General features: G+C 38.3%; 1 protein-coding gene across 15 annotated transcripts in view; it reads left to right on the top strand.

Moving 5' to 3' along the window:
* The window catches only part of LRCH3 (leucine rich repeats and calponin homology domain containing 3), a 71,076-nt gene that overhangs the window by 9,398 nt on the left and 34,738 nt on the right, over positions 1–26,940 (top strand). For all 15 annotated transcript variants that reach the window (XM_064516764.1, XM_064516761.1, XM_026093468.2 and 12 more), the window contains exons 2-6: positions 21,174–21,318; positions 22,839–22,965; positions 23,739–23,844; positions 24,034–24,170; positions 25,166–25,275. In XM_064516764.1, coding sequence (XP_064372834.1) covers positions 21,174–21,318; positions 22,839–22,965; positions 23,739–23,844; positions 24,034–24,170; positions 25,166–25,275 — 625 coding nt within the window. The remainder of the gene's footprint in view (positions 1–21,173; positions 21,319–22,838; positions 22,966–23,738; positions 23,845–24,033; positions 24,171–25,165; positions 25,276–26,940) is intronic.

Here is a 26,940-nt window from a genome sequence, read left to right as displayed (position 1 = left end):
TTTCAGGTTAGTTTTTTAACATAGAAATTGGAGTCATGCTGACATCCATGTGGTTCATCAGTGCAGTTCAAACCTTTACATCCATCATGTCTCTATTACTTGAGCCAGTAAGATGGATAGCAGTAGGTTTTCATTCTCTCTGTGGACTCTGTAGCAGGAGAAGAGACCTGTGCTTTGCCTCTGAGTTGTACAGATGTTTGCTGAGAGAGAGCAATGATGTGATTTGAGGAGCTTGATTTCTGTACTAGGTATCGAAGGGGATTATGATCTAGCAGGTTGGACTTCTTCTGCATGTTCATGTCAAATGTTTTGTCCCCAACAATATATCTTTATCTCAATTCTGCCTCTCTTCTGTCCCCATTTTATTTTTCTTGTCTGTTCCAGCTCAGTTTCCATCTCTCGGCCTTCATTTCTTTCCCTATTAATCTTGTCCTTTGTCTCAAATGCCTCCCTTATTGCCAGCTCCAGTCCCCTCATCAGAGCTAGCACATTAATAGGTGGAATAATCCGCATCTTGACGTTTGGTAGAAAATTCCTTCTAAATCTGAGGAGAGCATTAACTTTAGGGTGCCGATGAGACGAGTAGTAATTTAAACTTGCTTAATTCATTATTACTACTGTTTATGGCCGTATATGTTACCTCTAAGTTTAGTCATAGCCCAAGCCTTTTACTAGACTTTCAGTTGGTGCTATACCCTCTCTTCCCTAGGAGTAAGAGAGTCATTGAACACAATAATAACAGTACAGTTAGGTGCTTGTCAGTGCACTGACTCTATGCTCAGCTCTAGAATAAATGTTTTTGTAGAGGGCCATAACTGAATGTGGTCATGGGCCATAAAGTATTTGCTACTTCCTTCTATTCTGTTCGCTTGCCAACGGGCAGATGAATTTGTGCTTAGCAGAGTAAAAATCTGTCTTTGGAACCCATCTGTGCTAAACCAGCAGATTAATAGTTTGAGCAGTAAATGTGTTGGAAAATACTGAAGTCTTACGTATCGTATGGCTCTGTTCTGCCACTGTGCAAGTCAAGTTCCATCATTCAGTGGTGCTTATGTGTCTGAAGATTGTTATAACTATAGTTAGAAGTCACAGTGTAAGAAGTAAAGCCTGAGATCTTTAATATCTTTCACTGGTAATTAAATATTAGCTCTTCATTCTGAGTATGCTGAAGAACATTTTCATGGAGAATTCTTATTTTTTTTCCTCTCACACTCACTGGTCTTGCTGAGTCTCTCTCGAAGTTGCTCTTCTGGAAAATACATACTTTATTAAAATCAGCTTTGAGTTGTATTTTCAGTTTAAAGGGTGCCGTTGTATCATTTATCATGAGACAATATTTAACTTATCTTAGTGGTATTTAACGATATCTTAGTGATCAACTTCGCATCTGCTTTGCATCTGGTTTTGGTACACATGCAGTTGTGAAATATTTTTCTAAGATTTTTCTGTTTTTAAGATACTTGCTCACAATTTTTACCCCTTTCCCTGAGGGAAAAAAACATGCACTTGTAATTTGAAATAAGAGGTAAAAGATTTCAGTTTATTTTGTTGTTGTCTGAATGCATGGCAACTGTCTGAAGTGTTACTGAAGTATCACATCCTTCTTTATCTTGGCTAAAAAACATGGTGAATGATGGAACCAAAAGTGAATGGTATCGGATGAGGGATTTATCCTCCCTTCTTGTACAGCAAGAGTGAGGCTGTCTTTCTGTTTATCTGATGATTTATTTGTAATACCAGAAATATCCTTTTGAGAATATCAGTATGTGTTTGTTTAAGGAAAAAAAAAAAAAAAAAGTACTCTAATATGCAGAGAAGGCCTTAGGTTCTGTCAGATTTGGCTTGTTATATGTTCAAGAATTAACTGTTTCCCAAGGCTATACTTTAAGATACCAAGAATGTAGGGGGTTACAAAAGCACATCTGTATCCTAATTATTTTGAGAATTTTATTGATTGTGATATGCCATATTTTTAAAATATTCAACTTTCTGTGCTTTTTCCATGTCATTACATTCACTGCAAGTTCAAATGTGTAGAAGATTATGATCTTTTGAATAAATATGATAAATATGAATAAAGAGACTGTTACAAAGCTACAAACTACTTTTAACCTAGATCTGGACCTTATGTTTAATTTTTCCAGTATACTTTTGCAACTGCAAAGCACTTCTACATACCGTGTTTCCTAAAAAATCAGCCTTTCAGAAATAGATAATACTTTGGCTGTACTATTATTACAGGTTACAAAGCCTGATCGCTCTTCTCCCTTTTTCAGAAGAGCATTGTCGTTACTTAATGCAAGAATCTCTTCCAGTTTGCGGAATTTCATCTAGACTGAAGTATTAAAGAGCTAATAAAATAAATCTCTAGAAATGACTTTTCTTGCCAGAAATCTTTATTCTTTATGAAATTAATACTATTTTTTTCTGCCTCGTAACATTCTGTTTAAATTGTTTTTAGGAAATAGGTAGGTGTGATGCATTTACTACTATTTGCTGGTTAATGGGTACATAGTGGTTTGAAGAGGTAAGGCACAGTCTAAGTGCTAAATTTTTTCTCACGTTATTTCGGTGTGAATTATGTAATTGATTAATACAGATGTGATCTTCTAAACATCTGCCATCTTTGCTTCTACAAATACATGCTAAAATGAGAAGTACACCTGTTAATCTGTCACATTTTTTGTGTCCCCACTACCACAGTAGAATTTATATTCACGGTCCTTAACTACTTTTTGGAGTAGTACTGTAAGAAATCAATCTATGGAATTTCCATTTGAGTAGCATTATGTCAATTTGAAACTAGTTGGTTTAAATAGCTTTTCACATTTAAATAAAATCTAAGGCATTTTGCAATTCATCTTCCTATTTCTTAAAGCATTGCTTAGAACAACTCTTGTACAAATGTGCAAGTGGCGTGAGCAGGCTCTGGGACGGGCTGAATGAGGAATTGTCTCCTCTGCTTTGGGGGAGGGTGTTGCTCTTCTATGAATGACTGCAGCATGTGTTCCCAGAGCTTTCGTGGTGGTGGTGGCAGTGAGAGATGTCTCCGATACCTGACAATTGTTCAGGACTTTGGGGATTTTGCAAGCACGCGAGCAGAACCGTGCGAATCCCGCCCCCCTCTTGTGGGGCACCGAGGTGCGCACGACTGAAGGCGCGCTGGAGCTGGCTGGAGAGGCTAGCGCTATGCAGGCTGAGGGGCAGTTCATACTTTTATATTTCTCAGTTGAAACTGTTCATGTAACTTCTTTAGCTCGCCTGTTTTTATTTCAGTCTACTGAACAGTCGTGTCTACTTTTTTAATCATAATAGAAGAAAACATGTAGCTCATGCTTAAAATAAGTGGCACTTCTTAACTTTGGCTATTTGTTTTCCCTTTGCCATTTTGGACCTTAAAGAAATCTTTCTACCACTGCTTTTCCTGTCTCTTTGCATCTTCCTTTTCCTGATTTGTGTGGTACATCCTGCTTCCTGGCTGTCTGCACCGTGACATGTGCTCGTGTCTGAGGCACTTGCAGAATAAGCTGTTTGGCGCATTGTTTTACTTTGCAGGCTAAGTCATGCGGTTGTAAATATAGAGAACGCAGTTTGCGCTGCATGAAGAGGAGAAAAAAAAATCTTATTTTGGGTGCTTAAGTTTCTCTTCATTTCAAGTTTTATATTGCAGATACACTAGATTACTTGAAAGAATACTTTATATGCCTTTATTTTATTCCCATGCTAGTTGATTTGAAACTATATTACTGCAATATGTAATCTCATAAAGTTGCATGTTATGCAGGACTGAACAGTTGGATAGGAGAAACTGGGCATATTGGTGGTTGTAAAGCTGGGGACATCCTTTTTGATAAGTAAAGGTAATTTGTAGGGTTCTGAAGATCTTGATTCGTAAAACTAAGCCTACCTCTGGCAGGTGTTTAGCTGCAGTGATGAGAAGATTAATGAACAAGAGTTTAATGGAAGTGTGCATGCATGTGTACTAAATTGTAAATGTAACTTTTATTTCACTCTAGCTGTTAGTTTGCTTTATATTAGTTTCCATTTGGCTGTGGTAGGTGGGAGAAGACTACTTCTGCTGTGTTTTTGGCTCTGACTGTTTTTCATGGGTTGCCAAACTTAGTGGCAAATTTTAATTGATCAAGTTTTTATTCAGTTGGTGGTATCCTGTCCTCTGATCTCTCACTCTTGCTATCAATGAGACGCAGTGCTCTGCATTTCCTTCATGTAGTATTTCTATTCACTATTAAAACAGCTGTTTCCTCTTTGGCAGCAGTTACAGTTTAATGGAGATGGAGAAATCCTTGTTTGTAAAAATTTTTGAATAGTATCAGGTGAAATACACTATAAATTATATTGCTTTTATTTTTGAATGTATTTTGTGGTGATGCTTCTTGCAAGTTCCTCGTACTTGCTTTATAGTACCTTGAACAATGTTTCTGCTTCTGTTAGAAGTATAGAAGCATTTCTGTCCTCCTAGTGATCTCACGATAGATTTTCTTTGTCATCTCGTACTTGTAGTAGTGAGAGGTTGGTATCACTTTAAAGGTGCCAGAAGTATCCTACTTCAGTACCATCCTTATTGTTAATGCTTTATCCTCACTTTTCTTTTTAATAAACTTCAAATATCCTGCTTGCCTCACATTTTCCTACCCTGGCTGCTCTCTTGTAGCTGATCTCTTCCATATTTATATTGAAGCTAAATTAATACTTTAACCTTGTGCTGTTTTTATAATGTATTGTCTTCAAACCTTTGCATAGTAGAGCAAGTTATTTTCAGTATTACCATTCCATTTTGCTGCATGTGCTTTGTTGGCTGCTGCTTTATTTTTCAATGTAAATCAAACTTACACTTCAAACACTCTTTGCTGTGTGTCAAAGTCCTTCTCTTCCATCTCCCACTCCTCTGTGCAGACTTTTGAAAGCTGAAAGTTGAAGTATTTCCGTTAAGTCTATTGACTTGAAATCCAGGGGGTGGTGCAGTGGGATTTTTTTCTTTGCTTTGGGGTTGGAGTGGTTTGGGGTTTTTTGCAGTAATTTGGATGCTGGAACTAGTTTACCTGCTGTTTCGCCAAAGCCGAAAACTGTTGTGCCTCTTTTTATCCAAGCTTTTTATCTTAGTGAAGTTTTTAGAAAGAAAAACAGATGGAGTTTATTAAATGTATATTTTTAACAATTCTCACAATTTTTAATAAGAAAAAATAACAAATGAACAGATCCAGAGGCTTGCATGCTGTGTGTCTTATAATTTAGCAATAGGTCTAGCTCCATTTTCAAAACTGATGTGCTGTTTTCTTTAAAAAAGAATTTTTTTAAGCTAAATTGTGTACAGTTAGGTAATTCCTTTTGGACCCAAAGTCGCTCTGTCCTGGAGGTATGGAAGACGAGTTCATCTACTTCACGCTTCCCCTCACTTCTAGCTTTGTGAAGCACTCTCGTAAAATGAAACCGTGCTCTGCTGGAACACAGTCAAGTATTTCTGAAGTGGACAGAAGGCAGGGTGTTGTGTTGCTGAGGAGCAATACTGCGGTTTTATTCGTTTCGATTGTCGTTAGGCTGATGTCCATGTCTTGGCATGCGTGAAGCAGTTTCTCTGCAACTTTCTTCTTTTGAGCTTTTCAGTTTGAGTTTTGGTTTGGATTTTTTGAGTGTTTGCAAGTGAACATTGTTTTATACGGTTTTGTGCTTGAGTAGAGTTATAAAAAATAACAGCAGTTAAAACGGTGATTATGGAGTGGAATGATGGACTTCTCTGGAAGTAGATCCATTCCCTTGTCCTGATGTTTTTCAAGAAGTCTTGTAGCAGGAGAAAAAGCTTTCTTTCTCCTTGTTTCCTCCGTTTCATGTAGTTTGTACCGAGCCAGTTAGGGTCGAATTGTGTCTCTCTCTCACGCACATGCAAAACTGTCTGTAATGTTTCTCAGGAGGAGCTCAAGTGATAGAGCCACTCCTTTCACACGGACCACCCAAAAACTTTCTGAGCAACAGTTGTAGTTTGAGATTAATTGGAATCACTGCCTCAGAGGAGAAGTGTCTTCTGTTAAGCCTTACCTTAAGCATTTTCCCAAGCAGGGCTTTGTCCTTTTCTTTTGTTTTCTTTAGGAAAATGTCTATTTTCAGTTGTAGTGGGATCAGTTTGGGTTTTGGTTGTTTGCTGCCAGAGATTCATAATGTTGAGTCTTGTTCATGGAAAAGCTTTATATAAATCTATTAAATATTATTTGAGAGAGTAACCTTCATTTTGATGGCCTCACTACTGTTTTTTTTTAAGCAAGCTTAGCTTTTAAAATAGTGAAGACACATGAAATTGTGGCTGTCAGTTTTGTAGTCCTTGATCCCTGCTAATGTCTGCATTGTGTGTTTTTGACTGAAGGCGACTTTTATGGTTTCCAGATTCAAAATTTATTTTATATTATGAACATATGTTTTGGCAGTTGCTGTCGTTTATCTCCTCATTTGGCTATTCTCTCCGTTTGCTATGGGATATTTTCCGTACGTATTCTTTACTGTTGTTTTATTTCTCGACACTGGAGTGGCCAGATGACTGGACGAGATTCCAGCTCTTTTTCTCAACTTCTGGCAATAATCGTCCTATTGGAAACTGCAACACTGCCTGTGTAAAGTGCAACAGGCTTTTTTTGTTAGGGATGATGTCAGCACGAGAGATGGCCTCAAGGGTTATTAAAAGAACATAGGACTTTTGACTGTTAGGACTTTATTTTACTCCTCAATAAAATACCATCCCGCTGAAGACCGACTGGTGTCTGCAGTGGTATGAGACGTACTTGGTGACCTCACTGTGTAGGCTGATGGAGCAGTATCCCAGTACCATAAATATGGAGCCACTCTATTAAGAGCTCCACAGAAATGCATTAATAACTGACTTAAAATTTTATAGAAATCCTTGCTTTTCTATGAAAGTAATTGGCCTTTTTATACAAAATTACTGACTTTGCTTTTAGGACCTTTTAGTTTTCAGTTCTGGTTTGAGCTGGTTTGTCTCTGTCTCTCCAAGTAAGACTGAAATGCGTTGGTAGCCAAAACTTTCTTCTTGGTGGTCTGTCCATCTACTGCTGACTTTAATGTGGTGGTCTATTTAAACTGTCTGGAAAAAAAGGAGTTAGGTAATATATTTTGAATTAGTCGGTGCAATATATGGGGGGGAATGTGCAAAAATAATATTAGGTGAATTGAGGCTGTTATTGCTATTATATTAACTGAAATATTTACATGTAAAAACACTTGTAGAGGGAGAACGTTGTTTACAATATTAAGATGAATCGAAGTCATTGCTAGCATTTAGTAAAATGAATATATGAATGATGGGAAATATGAAGTCTTTGCTGGTAGCTTTTCACATTTCCAGCCTGCCTGCCTTATTCCTACCTTTGCTTCATGCTAGGTCTCCTTCCCCAAGTTAAGGTTTAGTTGCAGAGCAGTTGGAGTTGCTGAATATAACGTATTTCACTGAAACAGATGAATGCCAGGGAGCAGAGGTTAAGCAGAGTAACAGTAACATATGCTCTTCCTTGCCCATAGTCTTTTCATTTAGAGCTCACTATAGCTGTGCACAGATTATTCAGGGTGGTTTAACAGTGCGATGGGTGTACTTGGAGTGTCTAAGCTGGTTGCATGAGCTGGGTTGGACAGCTTACCTGCATTCAAAAGGCACTGTGCTGTCTGAAGCAGGTTTTCTAGCCTAGGCCAGTGCTACCTAGGAGATCTTGAGACTCCTCTGTCAGCAGTGTTATTATTTATTGTTGTACATTGTCTGCATTATGTTTCATATTAACTTGTGCTTTTGCTTTGTCCATATTATCTGGCCCTCCCTTCTCTCTCCTTTTCTGAATAATTGGGAGTTGACTATGGGTTTTGTACTACAGACTAGAGTATTTAGCATAATATCTAGGGACTAATAACTCATGAAATAGAGGAACTAATCTTTATTCTCCTGTCCTTTCTGTGAGGAGAAGTTGTACGTGTAGTATGAGTTCTTGGCAAGAAGCTTTTCTGTTTTACATAAACTCCTGTGTATGCAGTACCTTATGTATGTGCTGCTAAAGGCTTTGTGTTTGAAAAATGGCAAAGTGAGAAAAATGGAAGTGAAGGAGATGATGAGGTGCGTGGAGACCTTGGAGCCCTCTCAGAGCTTACTGGCAGGTCTTTGGACCATGAGAGAAATGCATTTCTTTAAACTTTTATATAAGGAAATGAAAAGTTGCCATATAGAGTGTACAGCCTTCTCCTTTTTTAGCAAGCTTATGTCTTTCTGTAGCCCTCCATTCTGGAGGTGGCAGGTTTGCATTATGAGGTCCTGTATTCAAGTATAATTTTGAATGCAGCTTACCATTATATAAGGACACTTTGTGAAAGATATGTGGAGGAAGAAAGTTGGCATCCATAAGGTTGTGGTCTTTGGTCCCTCAGTGGTATGATAATAGCAAGTTTTTTGATTATAAATAAGATAAAATATGCATTATTAAATGACTTGACTTTTAGGTGCTGCCCTCCGACTGGAGCCTGCAAATGAATATCTGCGAATGAAGTTTAATGGAGCTTGAGTATAGTTTCACGAGACACTGTCTCAGCAGGCTGAAGAAGTTGTGGCCCTTTGCCATTCATTCCTATTTCTGTGCAGCAGTTTCTCCCCTCTGCCCTGCACTGTAAACTAGATAACTGAGTTTAGCTGGGTTAAGAAGAACTTGTCGTTGGGTACGGAGGAACAGGCAGGTTAGTTCTGCCTAGTGAAAGCAAGAAGTTATGCTCCAGTCTTGAGTGGTCAGCTGTCTTGAAGTGTTCATGGGAAAGGGAGGAGATGTAAAAGAAAATAAGAAATTATCTCCTGATCGAGGAACAGTCTGTAGAAAATAATTAATTATCTCCTGATCGGGGAACGGTGTCTGTAGAAGGAAGCTATGTCTTTCATGAGCAGTATGGGAGAAAAGCAGCTCAGGCCTATGGGAAGAAAAAAAAGGGAGGAGGGGAGGAAGCACTTCCATTTTTGCTAGGAGTATGTCCATTTACTGGTATTAATTCTGAAGCATTATAGTTCTTCCAGGATACTGAGCGCATGAACTGGTAAAGCAGATCTAAGTTAAAGGAAAAACAGACAAGGAGGAATTACATCAAGAGAGCTAAATTTTATGTTGGGTATGTTGGGATTGAGGGGCTGAATCAGCAAATCTGAAATGTGTAATGGCTCGAAGTGATGGTGTCACAGCAAAACATTTACAAAATGAGCTTAGTCTCCTTTGTCTTAGCCAAGATGGTTGTTTAATGCTAAAAGAAAATAAAATGTTTACATATGAGGACTTCAGTCTGATTTGTTTCCAAGTAATGTCCACTTTGAAAATCCTGATTAAAAACTTTCTTTTAAAAATCTTATCTGTTCTCCAGCTTCTTCTAAACTGTTTTTTTTTGTAAAGGCAAAGACTTGTCTACATGCAGTTATGAGCTTGTTTAAGGAGACTGTGCTGACAATGGAAGTCTGCTGCCCTTACGGATCTGCTAGAGATGCAGTTCATGTAAGTCCTCCCAAGTTAGCTTCAGGCAGAATTTGTCAGAGTAGTTTAAATAATTAAAAAACCCACTAGTATGAGCTAACCTGACTGTTTTGCTTGCCTGTTGTGAATTGGGAAATGCTCACACAAGTGCTGTAGAATCAGTGGCCTCCAGTAAAGGAGTAGTAAGGCATATCTAATTGAGGTGATAATTTTACACCAGAGTAACTAGATCCCAGAGAGCATATCTCCATGGCTTTAAGACATCATTTTAAACCATTTTTGCTAAACTGGTCTGAAAGACTAGGCATACAGGTCTTATGATATGATTTGACTAGTTTGGGGGTTTTTTTCAGTTTAATTACAGTCAGATAGGAATAGGTTTAAGTGAACCCCAAATAATCCCCTTTAAAACAGACTAATTAATGAAGGAAGGTATGCTGCCTTACCAGGTTTGCAGGTGGAGTCTGGAGGGTTCTTCTGCTGGAGATGAATACTGTATGTACATGTTTCCCACAAAAAACAGTGGGACCTGCAGTGTAACTTGCAACTGGAGACCTGAACTTCTTTGTGGATTTAACTGGACTTAATGAGCTGGAGACCCTGGTTCATTTCTCTGTTAGATCTCGTGCAACATTGCTTCTCCTACTTTCACTTATTTTAGTTAGCTTGGCTTGGTGTTTTACTGTTTGAAAAAGAAGCATGATTATTCTGTTGGCTGGATGCCCAAGTTTAGTGAGGAAAAGCAATGAAATTGCTGGAAGAGAGAAGATTCTGTGGGGGCAGGGTCTACCATGCATTGGAAGCAGAGTGTATGTAAAAACTTCTTTAACCCCAAACTTTATAGTAAAGGGTTAGAATTAATCCTTATTTTTGAACATGGATGAACAGTTGGTCTTCGCTGAAATAATCTCTGCTGTGTCAGTGCATTCGGTTACGGTGTGTAGTCTAGCTGTACTCTGCGCTGTTTACTGAGCAGCCATAAAGCCTAGCTACTAGGTCGTCTGTCTTCCTTGATCATGGCTTCCTTTTAAAGCCACTGAATTCTGCTCCCTACTCATCTGAAAAAGTAGTTGCATCTCATTCCTGAAGTGTTTGCTCTGCTGCACCATATGTGGTCCTTAGAACATCGTACTAAGTCCACAAATACATATCCATAATGAGCAGAAGTTTGGGAATAAATCCCTGGTCACAACTGTGCTATTTGCTGCTTTGAAGAGATCTGTTTTATTTAACAATGTGTATTTTAGGGAACCAAAAAGTGCAGTTTCATGGTTATCATAAGCCAGCCAGTCTCAGCTACTACCCAAAGTCATGGTCCCTTTCTTCTGTAGTCATGTAGCCACACATTCTCATCCTCTGCTGTGTGTTGGTGTTAGAGATTACACAGCTGCACCATGAATCAGATCATGTCTCGGAAGGGCTGAAATCTATTTGTGGCTTTGGTTTTTTGCAAGATTTGTTCTCAGCAACGAGATCCAGCTGGCTGTGTGGCTGTACAGTCGGCAGTGCTGGTGTAAGAGAGGGGATGATAATGCACGGAAGGGATAATTCCCTTCAGTAGCAGCACAGGCTAAGATCAGCTGACTGCAAAACCACAGTCTATGATTAAAAAAAAAAAAAAAAAAAAAAGCCTGACAGAACAGTTTGATTCATTAAGGCTACTGATTTTTCCTGTTCCAGAGCCTGTAAGAGCCTGGAGGCCAGGGAATATCAGGAATTCTGAATCCTTGTAAGGGCTAGAGCTTGTCACCTTTGCCTATTTGTCAGCAATTGCATAAAAACAACCATATAACAATGTTCTATAGTTTCCATTCTTTTTTATTATTATTTTTTAATACAAAGCAATAGTCTTTCTTGCAAAAGGAAAATACTATTACTTCTCAGAGGAAGTGGCATTTTTTCCAAGTTGTCGTTCTGCCTGGAATGTTTCTCCTCTTCTCACAGTACTCGTGGTCTATCACTGTGTGAAAATCTTGCTTTACTTGGGAATGTGCTTTCTTGTCAAACGACCACATACAGCATCTGACATTAAGTGTGCAGGACTAAAATGGATGTGTTCATGTTTAATCAGTGCTTTTCACTGTGACACCCATAAGGTTTTAATTCATGTGTAAAAGAGAAAGATAAACCACAGCAACTATGCATTAAAATAACTTGGTAGAAGAAAGGGAGCGAGAATGGGAGTTGGTGTTTAGAATCTTCTCATTTTCACTCTTTGATCCCAGGTATGGCTGAAGTTATTTATTTTCAATATAAAAAAGAAAGCTGTTATGGATTTTTCTACATAGATTCTATTTTACAGTGAGTAGTGAATATTGCAGAGACTAAGCTCAGTGTTAGAGCTGTACTCAATCCATTTCTTGGTTTTATGTGGTGTATTTTAATGGAGAAGAACTGAAGGGGCGATTTATTAAGCTAGCGTAGTTCAAGCAATTTGGAAGCCAGATTCTGACAGCCTCCCTTGTGCAACTGCTCCTGAGAGGCTCCTGACTTAAAATAAGCCAAATGAAATCTGGCTGGGTTTTTTTTGTTAACCTAGGTGTTGAGTGAAAAGGTAAATTCTTTGACCATAGTGCTCACAAATCCTTTGTTTGTAGCAAATTTAGTGAGTGAGAGTTCTTCAGTCAGGTGTGTGTGTGTGTGTGTTTGTTTTAAACTCTGGCAGAAGCTTTATTGTTTGCGCTGAGCGTTCCAGAACATATAGCCAGAGCAAGTAGTATATGTGAAACTTTGGTCCTTACCTCTGAGATTTGGCAAGGATTTGGTGACAATTTGAAATGGGATTTATAAAGGACAGCGTGGGGCAGCTTTGGTTAAGAGCATGCTGCAAACCTTGTTTTTAACAGAGCAAGTCAGGAAATGTAGAAGACTCATAAATGTGATCTTTCAGTTTTAGTATGGTATGCGGTATATTGTCAGGTTTGTTAAGTAGGCTATAGGCTGTGGTGGTGAGCACCTCTCCGCTCGAGGCCTAGCACTGCCAAGCTGACGTTTGGACCAAACCACTAACCTTTGCCTCATTTTCTGTAATTGCAGAAATCTTGCGGTCTGTTCAAAACCCGCAGGCTGGAGATTCTTGGTTACAAAATGTTACTCCTTGCAAGCATTAAAAAAATGATTTAATGTTGCAACTACTCCTGCTAAGTAAAAGTGTGATAGGTATATGAAGAGAGGATCATACATTTGACACTAACTTTTCTAACTTAATGAAATATTGGAAATAGAAGCAGAACAGGAGCAGAAAGGGGAGCTGTATTTCATTAGGCTGTTTACAGGGCTGCAACAGTATGGTAGGTGGAAAGAATCTTCTTTGTGACTGTTACTCGGGTATTTCCACTTGGGTAGAGTGGTGCTGTGGCACTCGCATTACTTAGGTAAAACAAAGGAGTGGCTGAATTAAAATAGGCTCTTCTCAGTTCAGAAGATACCAACTTCTTTCACCTCCAATTAGTAGGTTTACAAGAGGTGTCTAAGCTCAATGGGAGAGTACTTGGGAAGAGTTCCAGGTTCGACAGGGCTGGCAGGTAGACGAGTCAGGGGAAGTCATTTCTGAGGTTCTTTTTAAATTAGTACTTACGAGAGTGGGTATGACAGAAGTGGTGGTGTTATATGATAACAGGCAGGAAGAAGTAAGGTCATCCCTCCTATGTCCGGAAATCCTCCAGGTGTGAAACGAAGCTTTAAAGATGCTGACATTTTCAGTGCTTAAAAAGGAGAGGAAAACATTCCCAGTTGTTCAGTTCAGAGACCAGCATCATCAGATTGATATCGTGAAAGTATGATGTTTTAAAATTTTCTTGCACCAGAAAGAACAAACAGTACAGTAACAGCAGTAGCTCATCCGTTCAGGGCTATGCTTTCACTTTATTTTATTTAGTAATGTTATGAAAATGTTTTCTACATTAGGGTCACAAACTTTGCTGTTTTCAAGTTTTCATTTCAAGTGTTGAAATGTTTGGGAGGTAAAACAAACCAGTTCATAAGACCAAGATCAACATGCTTGAATTTACTTGGCTAATAGAAAGAATTACAAAGGAACAAAACGTGCCCTTAAAGTTTATATAACAATGTGCTTCAGATGCATTTGGAAAGGGAAGTAATGGTTCTGATAGACTTGGTTTTAAATGTGTTTTGTCATAATTGAGCTATCAAGTAACATCAAGAAGTTCCTGAAAAGATCTGTTTACACGCACCTTTCAGATATCATCACTAATCCAAGGAGTTAATTGCCGGGGAGGAGGCTGGCTGTTCGGAAGCAGTAGTTGTAAATGAGTTTGTTCAGGTGACGTGCTTTCCATATCTGCAAGACTACATCAACTACTTCCCTGCTTTTTCCTGGATATGCATCAGTGTTTTATGAGAATCTGGTGTTATCACAGCCTCTTTACTGTTACCATTGTGAAACTGTGGAGTTTGCTGCTAGTCTTTAAGTTGTATATATGAAGAAACCCATACGATTTCTTCTTGAACTATACCTTGTCCTCTTAAAGATGAGTTCATTCTGCCTTTTTCCTTCTCATACTGGCTGTCCGCATCCTGTTCGTTGCTTGGCTGCTCTAGCTTTTTACATTAAAATTACTTTTCTGTAATCTGCAGGTTAATATATTTTGGATTTGTCTAGTTTAAAAGGAAAAACTTGAGTGCTTTTAAATTACAACACCTGCTTCATAGTTTTCAGAAAAACAGATTATTTTCTTCAGGAGAAGTAATCCTAATGTAGGGCTGTGTAAACCAGCAAATGTTGTTGTCAGGATTTAAATCTGTTCACAGGTAGCAGTCTTGTTGCATTGCTGCAGCACATTCATGGCTGATGTCCCGCATCTGCAGCTGGTTTATTGTAGAGGACATGATATATCATGGGTGGGAGCCCACAGTTTACAGCTGCTGACATTATGTCACAGTCTCTTTCATATTAGTGTTTTGCCAGTGAATGTTGTGGTGGTTGATGGGCTTACAGTTTTGAATAGGCAGTCAAAAGTCTAGGTTTTGTTGGTTTACATTAAAAAACGTAAAGGACACGTGCAGATCAGTGGTGACAAAAGACAGATTTTTTTTTTTTTTTTTTTAAATCTGCAAAACTTCATAACACAGACCAGGCCTGGAACTGGTCTTCATGTCATAATTAATTGGAGTGGGAGCAGGCACGGTATTCCCAGAGCAACCAGATCAATAGACTGCTCACAACAGCATCTCTGGGTGAACTGGAAGTCGCCACCGTCCTGCTTTTCCGAGTGCCAGCAGCAGTTGAGGCACAGCTCCCCCTCTTTATAGCTTAAGCGGTGGGTTGAGGTGCCAGGTACCTTAGTGCATCTTCGTGTGTCTATGAATTTGTTTGAAACAAAACTTTTGTTACAGTTTAGGTTAAGATGTGATCACAGTCCCACTAATGTTTGATGTTAGAATAACCTCCTTTTAGCAATAGGAGATTCTGTTTAGTGCCAAATGATGTAATTTTAAATGCAGTGTATTCTCTAGTCATATTTAAATTTGGATATACTGGCTTTCTGAGTGGAATCCTGATTAATATGGAAAGGGTCAGCAGTCTGACTCCACTCTGAAACTTAATTTTGTGTTTGTATCATTGGCTTTTTTTTTTTATCTTTCACAAAGAACTTTAGTTCCAAAGAACATTTCCCCTTTGCCAAAATTCCACATGATCTTGCCTTCAAGAAAACAGATCCATTTATAGCAGCCTGGAAGAGCCTTTTTAAAGCAGATTTCTGGTACCAGGATTTTTAACCCATGAAAGGTGAACAGAAACAAGTCATTCCTAGTCCAGATTGCAATAACCATATTTCACTCATATTTATTCATCGTGAAATTCGGCTTTTGTGCTTTTGGGGGGGGCTGGGATTAGTCTCTCTCTTTTTCTCATTCTGCGTTTAATGGTATGTCAGGTAGCAAGGGTATGCGCACGGGTAGTGAAGCAGATACTCTGCCTCAAATTGACAGTTATCAATTGTTTCTTAATTCATGCTACAGTATTTGTGAAAATACTTAGGATTTAAATAAGATCTCAGTGCAGCATTGTGTCATTTTTCTGAGAAATGGAGAGAGAAATTTTCATATGAATTTTAGTTATAGTTTGTAATTTCTGGATTTTTTGGTTATTGTAGAGTTATTTTTTATTTACACATGCGCATGCGCACACACGCTAGCAGAAAAGCATTTATAACTTAAAAACTTAATTGACCAGGTATTTTGAGTTAAATACCTCAGTCTTTGTTCCTCTATCTCATACTCGCTTTCTCTTGCTGGATAAGCACCAGATCCTGCTGTCCTGCAGGTTAATATGCACGTAAATATATAACCAGTCACCAGAATGCTTTTCTTTAAAATACTTCTCCCCTAGTTTTGTTAGAACTGTTCATTTGCTTTAGGTATTTTTAGGAGAAAGGAAGAGAAGAGAATGGAGTGGTTGAATTTTTCATACAATGAAGGCTGTATTCTGTACCCTGTTTCTCATCCCACGTGGAGGTCTGATTTCTGGGGTGAGGCAGGATTCCAGAGAAATTGGCCAAAATCAGAAATGTCACTGATTCTTAGGGATGTTGTGTTTTGGATTTTGGGAGTTTTAAATACTTGGGGGGAGGGGGGAGTTGGTTGGGGAGAAGGGAGGGTTGCAAATAACCAAAAGCAATACTTCATGTGCAGTTTTAGAATTCACACTGTATTTCATAATGTATTTGCTTTTGTCTAAATCTTGAGGGGTCCTTGGAAATCATCATGTTTTGGTTTTGCAGTATCTTGGCCTTCTTTCTAGGGTTTGCCGCCTTTGTTCCTGGCAAACCTCCCCCTTAGCTCCCTACTCAAGCAGATGAAATCATGGATGCTCTGAATAAGACGGCATTCTCGTGACTGTCATGTGAATAGAACTGCTGCAATGTTATTGACTGAACTTGTAACTGGTTACAGCTACTTTGAATGGTTTAAGAGACTGTATTGCTGCCTCAAAATTCAGCTCCAATTTAAACTGCTTTCCACTGAATTTCCAGTGCTGGATGGAAATGCCATCATTTAGAAATCACTGTAGATTGAGGGAAGTCTGGAAAACTTAAGTCTTTACTGCTAGCCAACTTTAGTGTCTCTTTTCTATCATGCTATGAGCTCATCTGTTGTTTAAAAGAATTATTTTTATTTCTTCATACTTAATCTTATTTTGCAGGGACTTACTTCTTTGGAAATACCAAATCATAGCTAAGAAAGACTAAATATATTTTGTAGTACTCTCATGCCTCATGGTCTGAACAGTACATAAATACTAGGTTTTTAATGCTCTTTAGTAGGATAAAGTGAAACAAAAAGCAACTGAGACTTCTCACATTTATGGTTAAACCCTTTCCAAAATGGAGTTAAAACAAATCGTACATTGTGATGTTTTCTGCCAGAAAAGATCTCTTGTTAGTTGAGAGGCCTATTTCTTTGCTAAAATGGGTAGTGTTAAAAACTGCTTTGCCAGCACAGCTGTGTGAAGGAGGGACAAAGCTGTCTGTTGGAAGGGTGTTAGTATTCTGTGAGATAATGGCAGTGGAATTAACTCCCATTCCTGTAAGATCCCCGAGAAAGCACCTTACGCAATGTATGGGGACCCCAATGTAATAATTCTTTAAAATAGATGCATAAGCATCTAGTTAATGTAGAAGTTTAGGTTTTTTCCCCCCACTCTGGATTACACTCTGTTCCTATTTGTTGCTTGTCATCTCTAAATCTCTGGAATAATTTGCGTTTTACTCCCTTTCTTACATTGTAACACATGATTATGAAATGTTATGGCAAATTGCGTGTATCTCAAATAATTTTAGTGATTACAAATACTATAATTGGCTGCACTTATTATGAATGTTTCAGGATTTGTATTCGGGACAATATATTTGTTTGGAAATCGCTCTTCTGTTACATTTTAGGACAATGTTGGCACAGGAGCGATCCCTTTGGGAATGTTGCAATTTGGGGCATCACGTTGTTATGTAGTTTTAGCAATATTATTCTGCTTCAACTCCAGTGCAGCTACACAGCTTTTATAGTTTTCTTAGGAATTTGCTATCATTTTTTAGTAAAACATTAATGAGAATCAAATTATAGAAATAAGGTAAAGAAACCCTGGGAAAGACTAGTGAGTTAAGGAAGATGGCTTGTGCAATATAGGAGTCCATTGCATAAATTCCCTTGAAAGTGTACGCTACGTCCCTGCAGGGAAGTGCACAGGCATTTTACTGTCTCGTTTATCATCCACACATTCTTAGGCAGATTCTGATCAGCCTGATTCACCTGAGCTGTCTCCACTGAAGCTGAAGTTTTGTGAGTGCTTTATGTCAACAAAAGATGTCCCTGCCACCAGAAGACGAGACCCTGCGACCATTATTTTCCTGGTGTTGCCATAAAAGTTTGCAGGGTTGTGCGGTGAAGTGATGAGGGAACTGCTAGGGATTCTTAATAGTCTGGAAAAATTGTTAGATGTCACTCCACTCAGGGTTTCCCCAAAACAGGGACAATACAAAGGGCCTGGAATGAGCAGCAGAGGTAGGAGAAGTTGCTGGCAGTAGCAGGAAGGCAGGATCCATCACCATAGTCTTTCTTTAATAGTTGTGTTGGCATACTCTAGCTTGAAATTTATGTGAAAGACCATTTAAGTTACGAAGCCAAGCCTTTAGCTCAGCCCAATTCATTTATGTACTTATTTATTTTGAGAAATCTTAGGAGTTATCTCTTTTGAATTAAGAGTCTTAACCATCCCGAAACAGTTGAGAGGAAGAAAAATGGCACACATGATGACTCTTCCTTGCTTGATTTCAAACAAATTTTACAGTCAAGGGAGTTTTGAGATACAGTGTGTGTTGCACAGGCATTCTCGGAGGAGGTGGTAGTTTTGTTGCTGATGATGGAAGTATCGACCACCTCTAATTGTGAAGCAGGTCAGCAGGGTTTGAATGCCCTCTGCCGAACAGAGTGCCGTTGTCTGACTGGATCTTGCTAGCTTTGACTTTGCTTACTCTTTGATAGGAGGTACATTACCGCTGTTTGTGTAATGGTATTTCTTGGGGTTCTCCAACTTTGTAAACCCAGTTGACTTGGAGTAGGTTGTGGGTGTGATACAATCAGGTGGGCATGATGGTTTTTGACCGATTCTGAATGAGAGTTGATCAGATGTCTGTGCAGACTCCTTTTAGGTCTGTTGCTGTGCCCTGAGATATGGCAACCTTTTTGTATGTTTGTTTTGGTTTTTTCCCTTCTGTATCTGCAAGGATGGATGCAGTGGCTGCTGAGGGTTTATTAGGTTTTCTCGTACAAGTTTCCTTGTAGTTTGTATGCCACCACTGTGGCTACCGGTAAGAAATGCGATTAAAGAGACATGTGGACTATAACCAGCTTGGTTTCAGTTTCACTGGATATGAATAATGTATTTGAAACATTTAACTGATGTTTTATTCAGAGGGGCATATGGTAAGATCAGGATGCTAGGGAAGCTGTCTTTTGCTACCTATAAATGAAAGTTTTTCTTCACTTAAATAATGTGTGTCCTCTTGCCCAAAAAGTAGAGAAGTGGGGAAAAAATGTTGTTTAAATGCCTTATGAGACACAACAATTCAAGGAATGCAGTACAAACTTAATGCTGATGACTTTTATTATTTTGTAGTTTTAGCTCCCAGTGCTGGAGCTGGTCAGAAATATCAATTTAAAAGGGCAATTTTCAGCTGATACAAGCTGAAAAGAAGGGAAGTGCTTAATTGTCTTTGTAGTGTGATTCTCCTACTCATCGCTGAACAGACCAGGAGTTTTGTGTTTCCTGTTACCTTTTTATATCAGTGTATTAGAAGTTTCCATGATTTTTATGTTTTCTAATCTGTGTGTATCTCAACATCTGGTATATTTTATATGTCATAGTCCTTGCTGTAGTTAGCTTCAGTCATACCTGCAGGATGCAGTTCCTTCCCACTTGGATGTATTTTAACATACAAAGGTTGTTGTCTGCGAAGTTTTCATAGTGCTGCTTTCTGCTAGGATTTTTATTTATTACTTATTTTTTCTCCAGTGATCAGCAATAGCTTAGGATGTTTTCTGATCAAAGTGCGAAGCACTGAGCTAAACAGAGCTAGTTCCTGCTGCGCTGAAAGTAACCTGTTTTTCTTGGGCAGCACAGAGCACAGGCAGTGAAGTTAATTTAAATGCAGTGGACAGAGTATCTCTGCTAAGGGCCCTTCTGCTCTGGGCAAGGTTGCCTTTGAAAAAAATCTTCAAGACACACACAAAACCCCTCTGAATCTTCAGTGTTTGAAAAGTAACCTGTATTGGATAGTTCCCTCATGGAATAAAGAGATAGAAATTAAAATATTCCTCTTATAAAGTAGATTTGGGGGTGGGGGTTCTTATCTTCCTACGCTGGTGAGGAGGAATTGCAATTCAAAGTAAATAAATAGCAATTACATTTGGATTTTTTTTTCTTTTTTAGATTGCTCAAAGCACTGGTTCAGGCTAGCTAGTTCTTTGGCAGTGAATGTCCGCTGTTGCTTTAAAATGTAAGGGCGAAGCGTCAGTTTGTTAAACTGGCAGGATCTCTCTAGGAACTCCCTGCTGACACAGGGTAATCTTTCTTGTGCCCTCGGTGGTGAACATCACTCTTGTCAGCATTCAGAGCTGAGCGTGTTAGGAAGCAGGAGGTGCTTGTGTTTGTTTTTAGAACTGTCCTTTGTCATTTATTTCCTCACCCTTCTTTAAACAAAAAATAACCCTCTGCAACTGTGTTATTTATCACAGTGCAGCTTTCACACTCGAAGGAGGACAGCATAGAGAGTAATGCTGATGGATATTTTATACATATAGACCTGATAATTGGAATTGGCTTAGGAAAAATGTTGATCTTCAAATATAAATATTTTGTGCTATTTTTGATTAAATTTTGTCCCCTGCCCAGAAGGGAATGTATAATCACAAAGAAATAGTAAACCTTAGCTTGCAGCAAGCAGGGCATTTCTCTGGAACTGGGGAGACCTTTTATTCAAATCCTTGCATCGCCTGATTGAGAGCGAAGGCTTGAATCGTTACCTCTCTGAAGGGGGAATGCTCTGGCCATCATACAAAAGGCTCTTCTAAGATGTGTGCTCCATGTTTTTCCCTATTGGAGCTGTTATCTGTGAATGTGTGTGTATCTATATGAAGTGTATATATAGTAGAATAGAGGCTTCAAGCTGAGATTTCCATATATCACGGAGTATTTTAGCAGGGAGGTGGGAGAAGAGTGTGTGCGCGCTGTAATACACACAACCAATGGCTATTTAGTTATTATATAAAGTGTACTAAATCCCTTAATAGTTATTAACCTTTTCATTAAAGCACCCAAATATCAAGTCTATAATCTAAAGATGGTCCTAGAAAAGAGATTGGAAGCTGGGCTTTCAGCATCTTAAACTAGCTCCCTAAGCATTAGGCAATTTGATATGTGAAAGCATGACTGCTAGGGAATGTTGCATCTGTCTCTCTCTTTCTCATTGTGGCTGTAAAATTTTAAAAGATGTTGCTTTCTTTCCTGTGTGAAATGGGAATCATTTTGTAATCTTGAAAACTTTGCAGGACAGCAAAACTGATTCCAGTCGAACTCTTCCCACTTTGTCTTTGTGTATACAGACAATGCTTGCCCTCACGAAGTTTCCCTGAATGTTTCTTTTTTGCCTGCAGATTTGTCACGGAACAGACTGTCAGAGCTTCCAGCAGAAGCATGTCACTTTGTCTCCCTCGAGAGCCTTAATTTGTACCAGAATTGCATTCGATACATCCCAGAGGCTATTTTGAACTTACAGTCTTTAACATTTCTAAATATCAGGTAACCTTTATCTTAAAGACCTTGCTTTAGCATCAGTAGTCTAGGTTTATGCATCTTGGAGCATCAATAAATAATGCAGACATGGTGTGTAATCATGATGTTGTTATATTACATGTCATTGAATCAAAGCAACCTGAACCAGACTTAGAGACTTAGGTTGATCAGGGAACACAAAGACTAAGAAGTGGCTTGTAAAAGTGGAAAAGGAAGAAGAGAGCTTAATTCCATTCTAAAGGACTCACAAAACAAATTCCAGTAGTTTTCATGTGAAATACAAGCATGCTGATGGAAAAGAGTGGATGGAGTTATTGGATAGTCCTTAATATTCACCTGTCAGCTGCTAAATAAGGCTTACTGAATTTCCATTTATGTTGGCTGCACTAGTGGCTTTTAAAGAGCTTTCTCAAGCATTAAATGCTTATCTGCCTGCACTAAAAGCTAATTGACACATCATAGGCTTTTGATGAAATTCAACTGTGTACAAGATTCTCCGTTTCTAGAAACAGTGTTTTAAGAGGTGTGGAAAGTTCCTAGTCACAAATTGGCAGTGATGCCAAGCAAGAAAAATTTCAGGCAATTTCTTTCTGGTGTTATATTTTTGCCAGTTGAATTTGTATTTCTTTTTTTATTATTATTAATGATGAGAATTGTAGGAATAGGATATGAGTCAGATATGGATTTCCTATTGCTGTGATCTCTAGCAGGTGCAGTCCAATTATTGTGCTTTTAACAGCTGCTGTTGGTTCACCTACTGCTCAGAACTGTTTTTCTTGTAGCAGGGAAATGTAGGTTTCAGGCGTGAAAAGAACCAACACCATATTTTGGTAAACATCAGCATCTGGCTTTGTCCTTAGTTAAGATCACGATAACTTTCTAATTGTCCAGTCATTACTGCTTGCTATGTTGTATTTTTAAAAAGAAGCTTTCTCTTTTATAAACAATTCTCATCTTGTCTGATTCATTCTGTGAGGTTACAATCCAGTCATATGACTTCATATTTGCTTTAATAGTAGTTTATTGTGAAATGTCCAACACTGGATTTTGAAACAACCAAATCCCTTATATCAGCATTCTTGATCCACATGACATACTGAATACTTAGTGTATTTCTAATTGAGTAAGTAATGACTTTCTCTGTGGATTTTGTATTGTTGACCTGCAATATTAGCTGTCTGAAAGGCTTTCGCACTGTGTTCAAACATATTAGGTTGCGACAGAGGGCAGCCAGTTATCAGAAGCACCTAAAAGCACCTGAAAAGGTCATGTTCTTCCACCCTGAGTTCAAAAGAATCTAATCAGGGTTAGTACTTTGTCCTGAGAGTTTGTTCACACACAACTAGGTAAAGCAAGTAATAAAGGTAGGCTTCATGACACTAGTTTTACAGTAATAAGGGAGAAATTGAGTTGATCATTATCAAAATGGACTGTGCTTTTCATATATCTTTCATTACATTAAGATGTGAGGCAATTTTGCACTAGAGAGAGATGATGATGACTTTGTTTTCTTTCTGTCCAAAAAGTCGAAACCAACTTTCAACACTGCCAGTACACCTGTGTAGTCTACCACTAAAAGTTTTGATAGCAAGTAATAATAAGTTGGTTTCAATACCTGAAGAAATCGGACAGCTCAGACAGCTGACAGAGCTTGTGAGTATAGTTTTTTTTAACTATTGCTATTCAATCTTTAATTTTTAATTGACATGTTTAATAGTTTCATATATGTTTCAGAAGAATTACCAGTTTTTTTAACTGATTAAAAATAATGCAGTAATTAGGATGCTGTCTTGGGATGTGTGAGATCAGAACTGTTTCTTGTTCTGCTAAGAACTCTGATTGTGAACTGTCACTTGCATGCCATAGCAAGTAACTGAAATCTGCTTTTGGCCTAAGAAAGAGTTGTATCTGTCATTGTATCTCTAGCTGTGTTTTTTTGACTTTGTAATAGAGATATTAGAAAAAGAATATGAAATATTATGAGATTTTAAAAATCTGATTTATGTGGGGAAGAGATTCCTTGCACTGGCGAACAAGTGATCCGCATCACTTAAAGAGTTTTCCCTATTTTTGAGAGAGGCTGTATGGAATTAGAGCTCCTGGTGCGTTTTCTTCTGGCAAAAAGCTTTCATATGGGAAGTTGCACTGTCTCAAATAACATGGAGTAACTTAAGTAACTTGAAATAGACTTACACATCTGAATGCTTAATTTTTTTTAAGTTTTTATTCCCCCAGGTATTTAAAATGAGAATAATGCCTCAACTCAGAAATGAGATTTAATGAATATAAGCATCCCAGGTGTTACATAAATGGTTGTCTCTTTTCTTTCACTCCCTAAATAAAGCACCATGTATCATACCTAGTAGAGGCTTGCTAGTTAGTGGTGGTAATGTCAAAACTGCTAACTCTTTATTCTTGCTTGGTAGGATGTGAGCTGCAATGAAATACAGACAATACCTCCACAGATTGGCAACCTGGAGTCCTTGCGTGACCTAAATGTCAGAAGAAATCATTTGGTGCATTTACCTGAAGGTGAGATAAAGGCCGTCGGTTGTAACAGCAAAAAGTTTGAGCCCTTCCGGATTCTTTTTACTGCTTTTTTTCTTCTCCTGAGAGCCAGGTGCAGATGTATTTAATTGATCATTTTGTAAAACATGCATTTGAGTTTTATACTGCTTGTTTTTAAACCTGCTGAACTAAATATGTTTTTTCTCTCTCCAGAGCTTGCCGAGTTGCCTTTGATTCGGTTAGATATCTCCTGCAATAAAATAACAACAATCCCTGTTTGTTACCGGAACCTCAGACACCTGCAGACCATCATGTTAGAGAACAACCCTCTCCAGTCACCCCCTGCACAGGTAAACTACAGCTAGGAATTGGGATGACTGTTTTAACTGAAAAGGGGGGAATGAAGTTAAAAGCTGAAGGATTATGTTAGAACCTTTACTTAGGAACAAGAGAAGTTTAAATAATGTATATCCTCTAACAGTTTTAAATATACATCACAACTTGAAGAAGCTTTCTCTTCCCATACTGATGGCGTTAGTAGTTTGACTGCTTACTACTACTTGGTTATACTAAGAATTCCACTGTGAGCATCTCGCTAATATTAGCTGAAGGTTTCTAATAGCTATAGTTTCAGGAGAGCTATAGGAGAGAGGAAGCGACTGTTACGCAAAATTAGTTTTGTGCCACTCAAATGTCACAATTTAGACTGAGGACCGAGTTCTGCTATGTGTTGTTTCAATTTGCAGTAGTGCGTTCACATCAGCCTTTGGGCTAGAAACTGCCATATGGTTAGTGGCTAATTTAAATTTTAATGTGAGTATATAAGCCCTTCAGTACTGCAGGTTCCACTGTGAGCTGCTGCTTCTGAATCAGGAGTGGCACATGCTAAGACCTGTAGTTTCTGCCTACTATTGAATGCAAAGAAAGCTGTGATTAGCTTCATTCACTTCCAGTTTGAGCTTGCTTTGGCAGTCTGCCTCTGCCATTCAAAGTTGGGCATGGGTGGGATCCATCTTTTCTGATGCCAAGGGCATAAATTTTAGTACTTATAAATGCTTACATCGCTTGCCTGACAAAATCTCAGTATCCAGATGATGAAGTTGCATGCAGAGCAGATGTACGTGGAAAATATTTTCCATTTGTTTGTCGTGGGCATCCTGTGACACTCCACTATAGCTGTTTCTCTAAAATGCAGCAGGGTTAGAAGAAAAGATGTATTGATTGATATAAATGTGCTCGTTCTTTACTCCCAACTGCAGGTTAAATGTCTTTAGAGTACTTTGGAAAGGTACTGTCAAATTATACTTACTTTTTTGTTTGTTTTGTTTGTTTGGGTTTTTTTTAGATATGTATAAAAGGAAAAATTCACATATTTAAATACCTGAACATAGAAGCATGCAAGATAGCTCCAGACTTGCCTGATTATGATAGGAGACCCATGGGGTTTGGATCCTGGTAAGTTTGGCACAATCCAGGTTCCTTGTTTTGAGGTCATTCAGGAAAACTTGTCAGCCATTTGAATTTGAAAAACTAGATCCAAGGATTGTTCATTGGTCAGTGCATGGATGGAGGTAGCTTGGAAGAATATCGCTTGTGTTATCTTGTGATACGTTCTAGCAAGATACCACTATAGAAGAAGCAAAGAAGAGTTCAGAAGAAAAAACTAGGTAATATCATATGTAAGGCAGTGTTAGCATTAATGTACAGTAAGAAGAGAGTGTTGGTATCTTCAGAGTACAGGGGATATGCTGTCATGTTAGTAACCAGTGTGTTTAGTTTATAAGATCTTAATATTTTCTGCATACTTACTGAAGTACAACCCTACTGTGATTTTTAACCTTTTATACAGAATTTTTAACAGCTTTGCTCAGACTACAGGTGTAAATACTGATCTCCACCCCATTAGTAAACTGTTATTCTTGGCAAGCTTTCACTTGGCACAATTGCTTAGCACAGTAACATAAATATTGGAACAGTAAGCCAGATCAGCTGCTAAATTAGGATGTTCGGAGAAAAGCAGGAGTTCAGATTTATGACTTATAGAAGAAAGGGAGGAAGTGAAATATGAAACTAAATATATTTTAAAAATGATCTTGGAAGGTGATAATAAGGTTTGGAGGAGTAAGTTGCTAGAGGATGTACGTCTGTCTTAGCAGTAATAAAACACAAATCAAAGGGCCTGACAGTAAATCATGATGAGTCAGAGATTTGTGAAGGAGAATTTGCATGACAGAGTGACAGAATGATTCCTCATCAGCACTGAATGTTTTGCATTATTTTTCTAGAGGAGGTCAACATATGAGCATTTTATGAGTGTTACTTGGTTTCCTAGAGTGTAAGCTATTGCAGACAGGGTCTCTGCACAACCCAGGGGGTACCCTTCGGTTACTGAAAGCAAATAATATTTTGGCTCTAAAATGATAAGCTATCTTGCTCTGTTGATCTTCAGCATAGTTTATTTTTTAAGAGAAATCCCAATAAAATCAGTGTGTGACTATGTGCTTATTGATTTATTGTTTTCTGTAGTTATATATTATTATTATTAAATTTTTCATTAATTGCTTATGTGAAATGAAAAGAATTAATGTATTTTAGTCATAGCTTGGAATTATAACTGTAAAAACAAGTCCAGAACCAATTCAGGATACTTCTTCTAGAGTCACCTCCAGATTCAGCCATGTGAAATGAGCTGGTTCTATTGCCAGTGATTCAAGTGAATAGTCCTTTAACTGCACTGAGCAATCGCATGGTCATTCTTTTTTCTTCCTCACCCAAAAGAATGGAGTTGTTTTTCTTTTCCTGTATTTGTTGTTAAGGCTTTGTAATGCAGATGATCTTTCTGTTCAACTGCAAGGCCATGAAGGTGAAACCTTTTGAGTTAACCAAAACCCTGTGCAGGTGTAAGAGCTTGGTCATTTGTGTCTATTTGCAGGATTTACATCTGCTTAAAAGTAAATATATACCTAATGTTTCTCTTCTGTAGCTCTTCATCTGCTTTTTTACTTTTTTATTTTACGCCTGTCTGAATATGTAAACAGCGCAGGGTGGTAGTCTGTCATTTTGTTCTACAAAATCCCATGCATGCCTATGGCACTGCATAAATAATAGTAATAGCAGTCA

This window comes from Dromaius novaehollandiae, chromosome 9 (assembly GCF_036370855.1).
Source record: "Dromaius novaehollandiae isolate bDroNov1 chromosome 9, bDroNov1.hap1, whole genome shotgun sequence".
NCBI lineage: Eukaryota > Metazoa > Chordata > Aves > Casuariiformes > Dromaiidae > Dromaius > Dromaius novaehollandiae.
The sequence above is the reverse complement of the archived record's forward strand: the minus strand, read 5'-3'. Positions and strand labels throughout refer to the sequence as shown.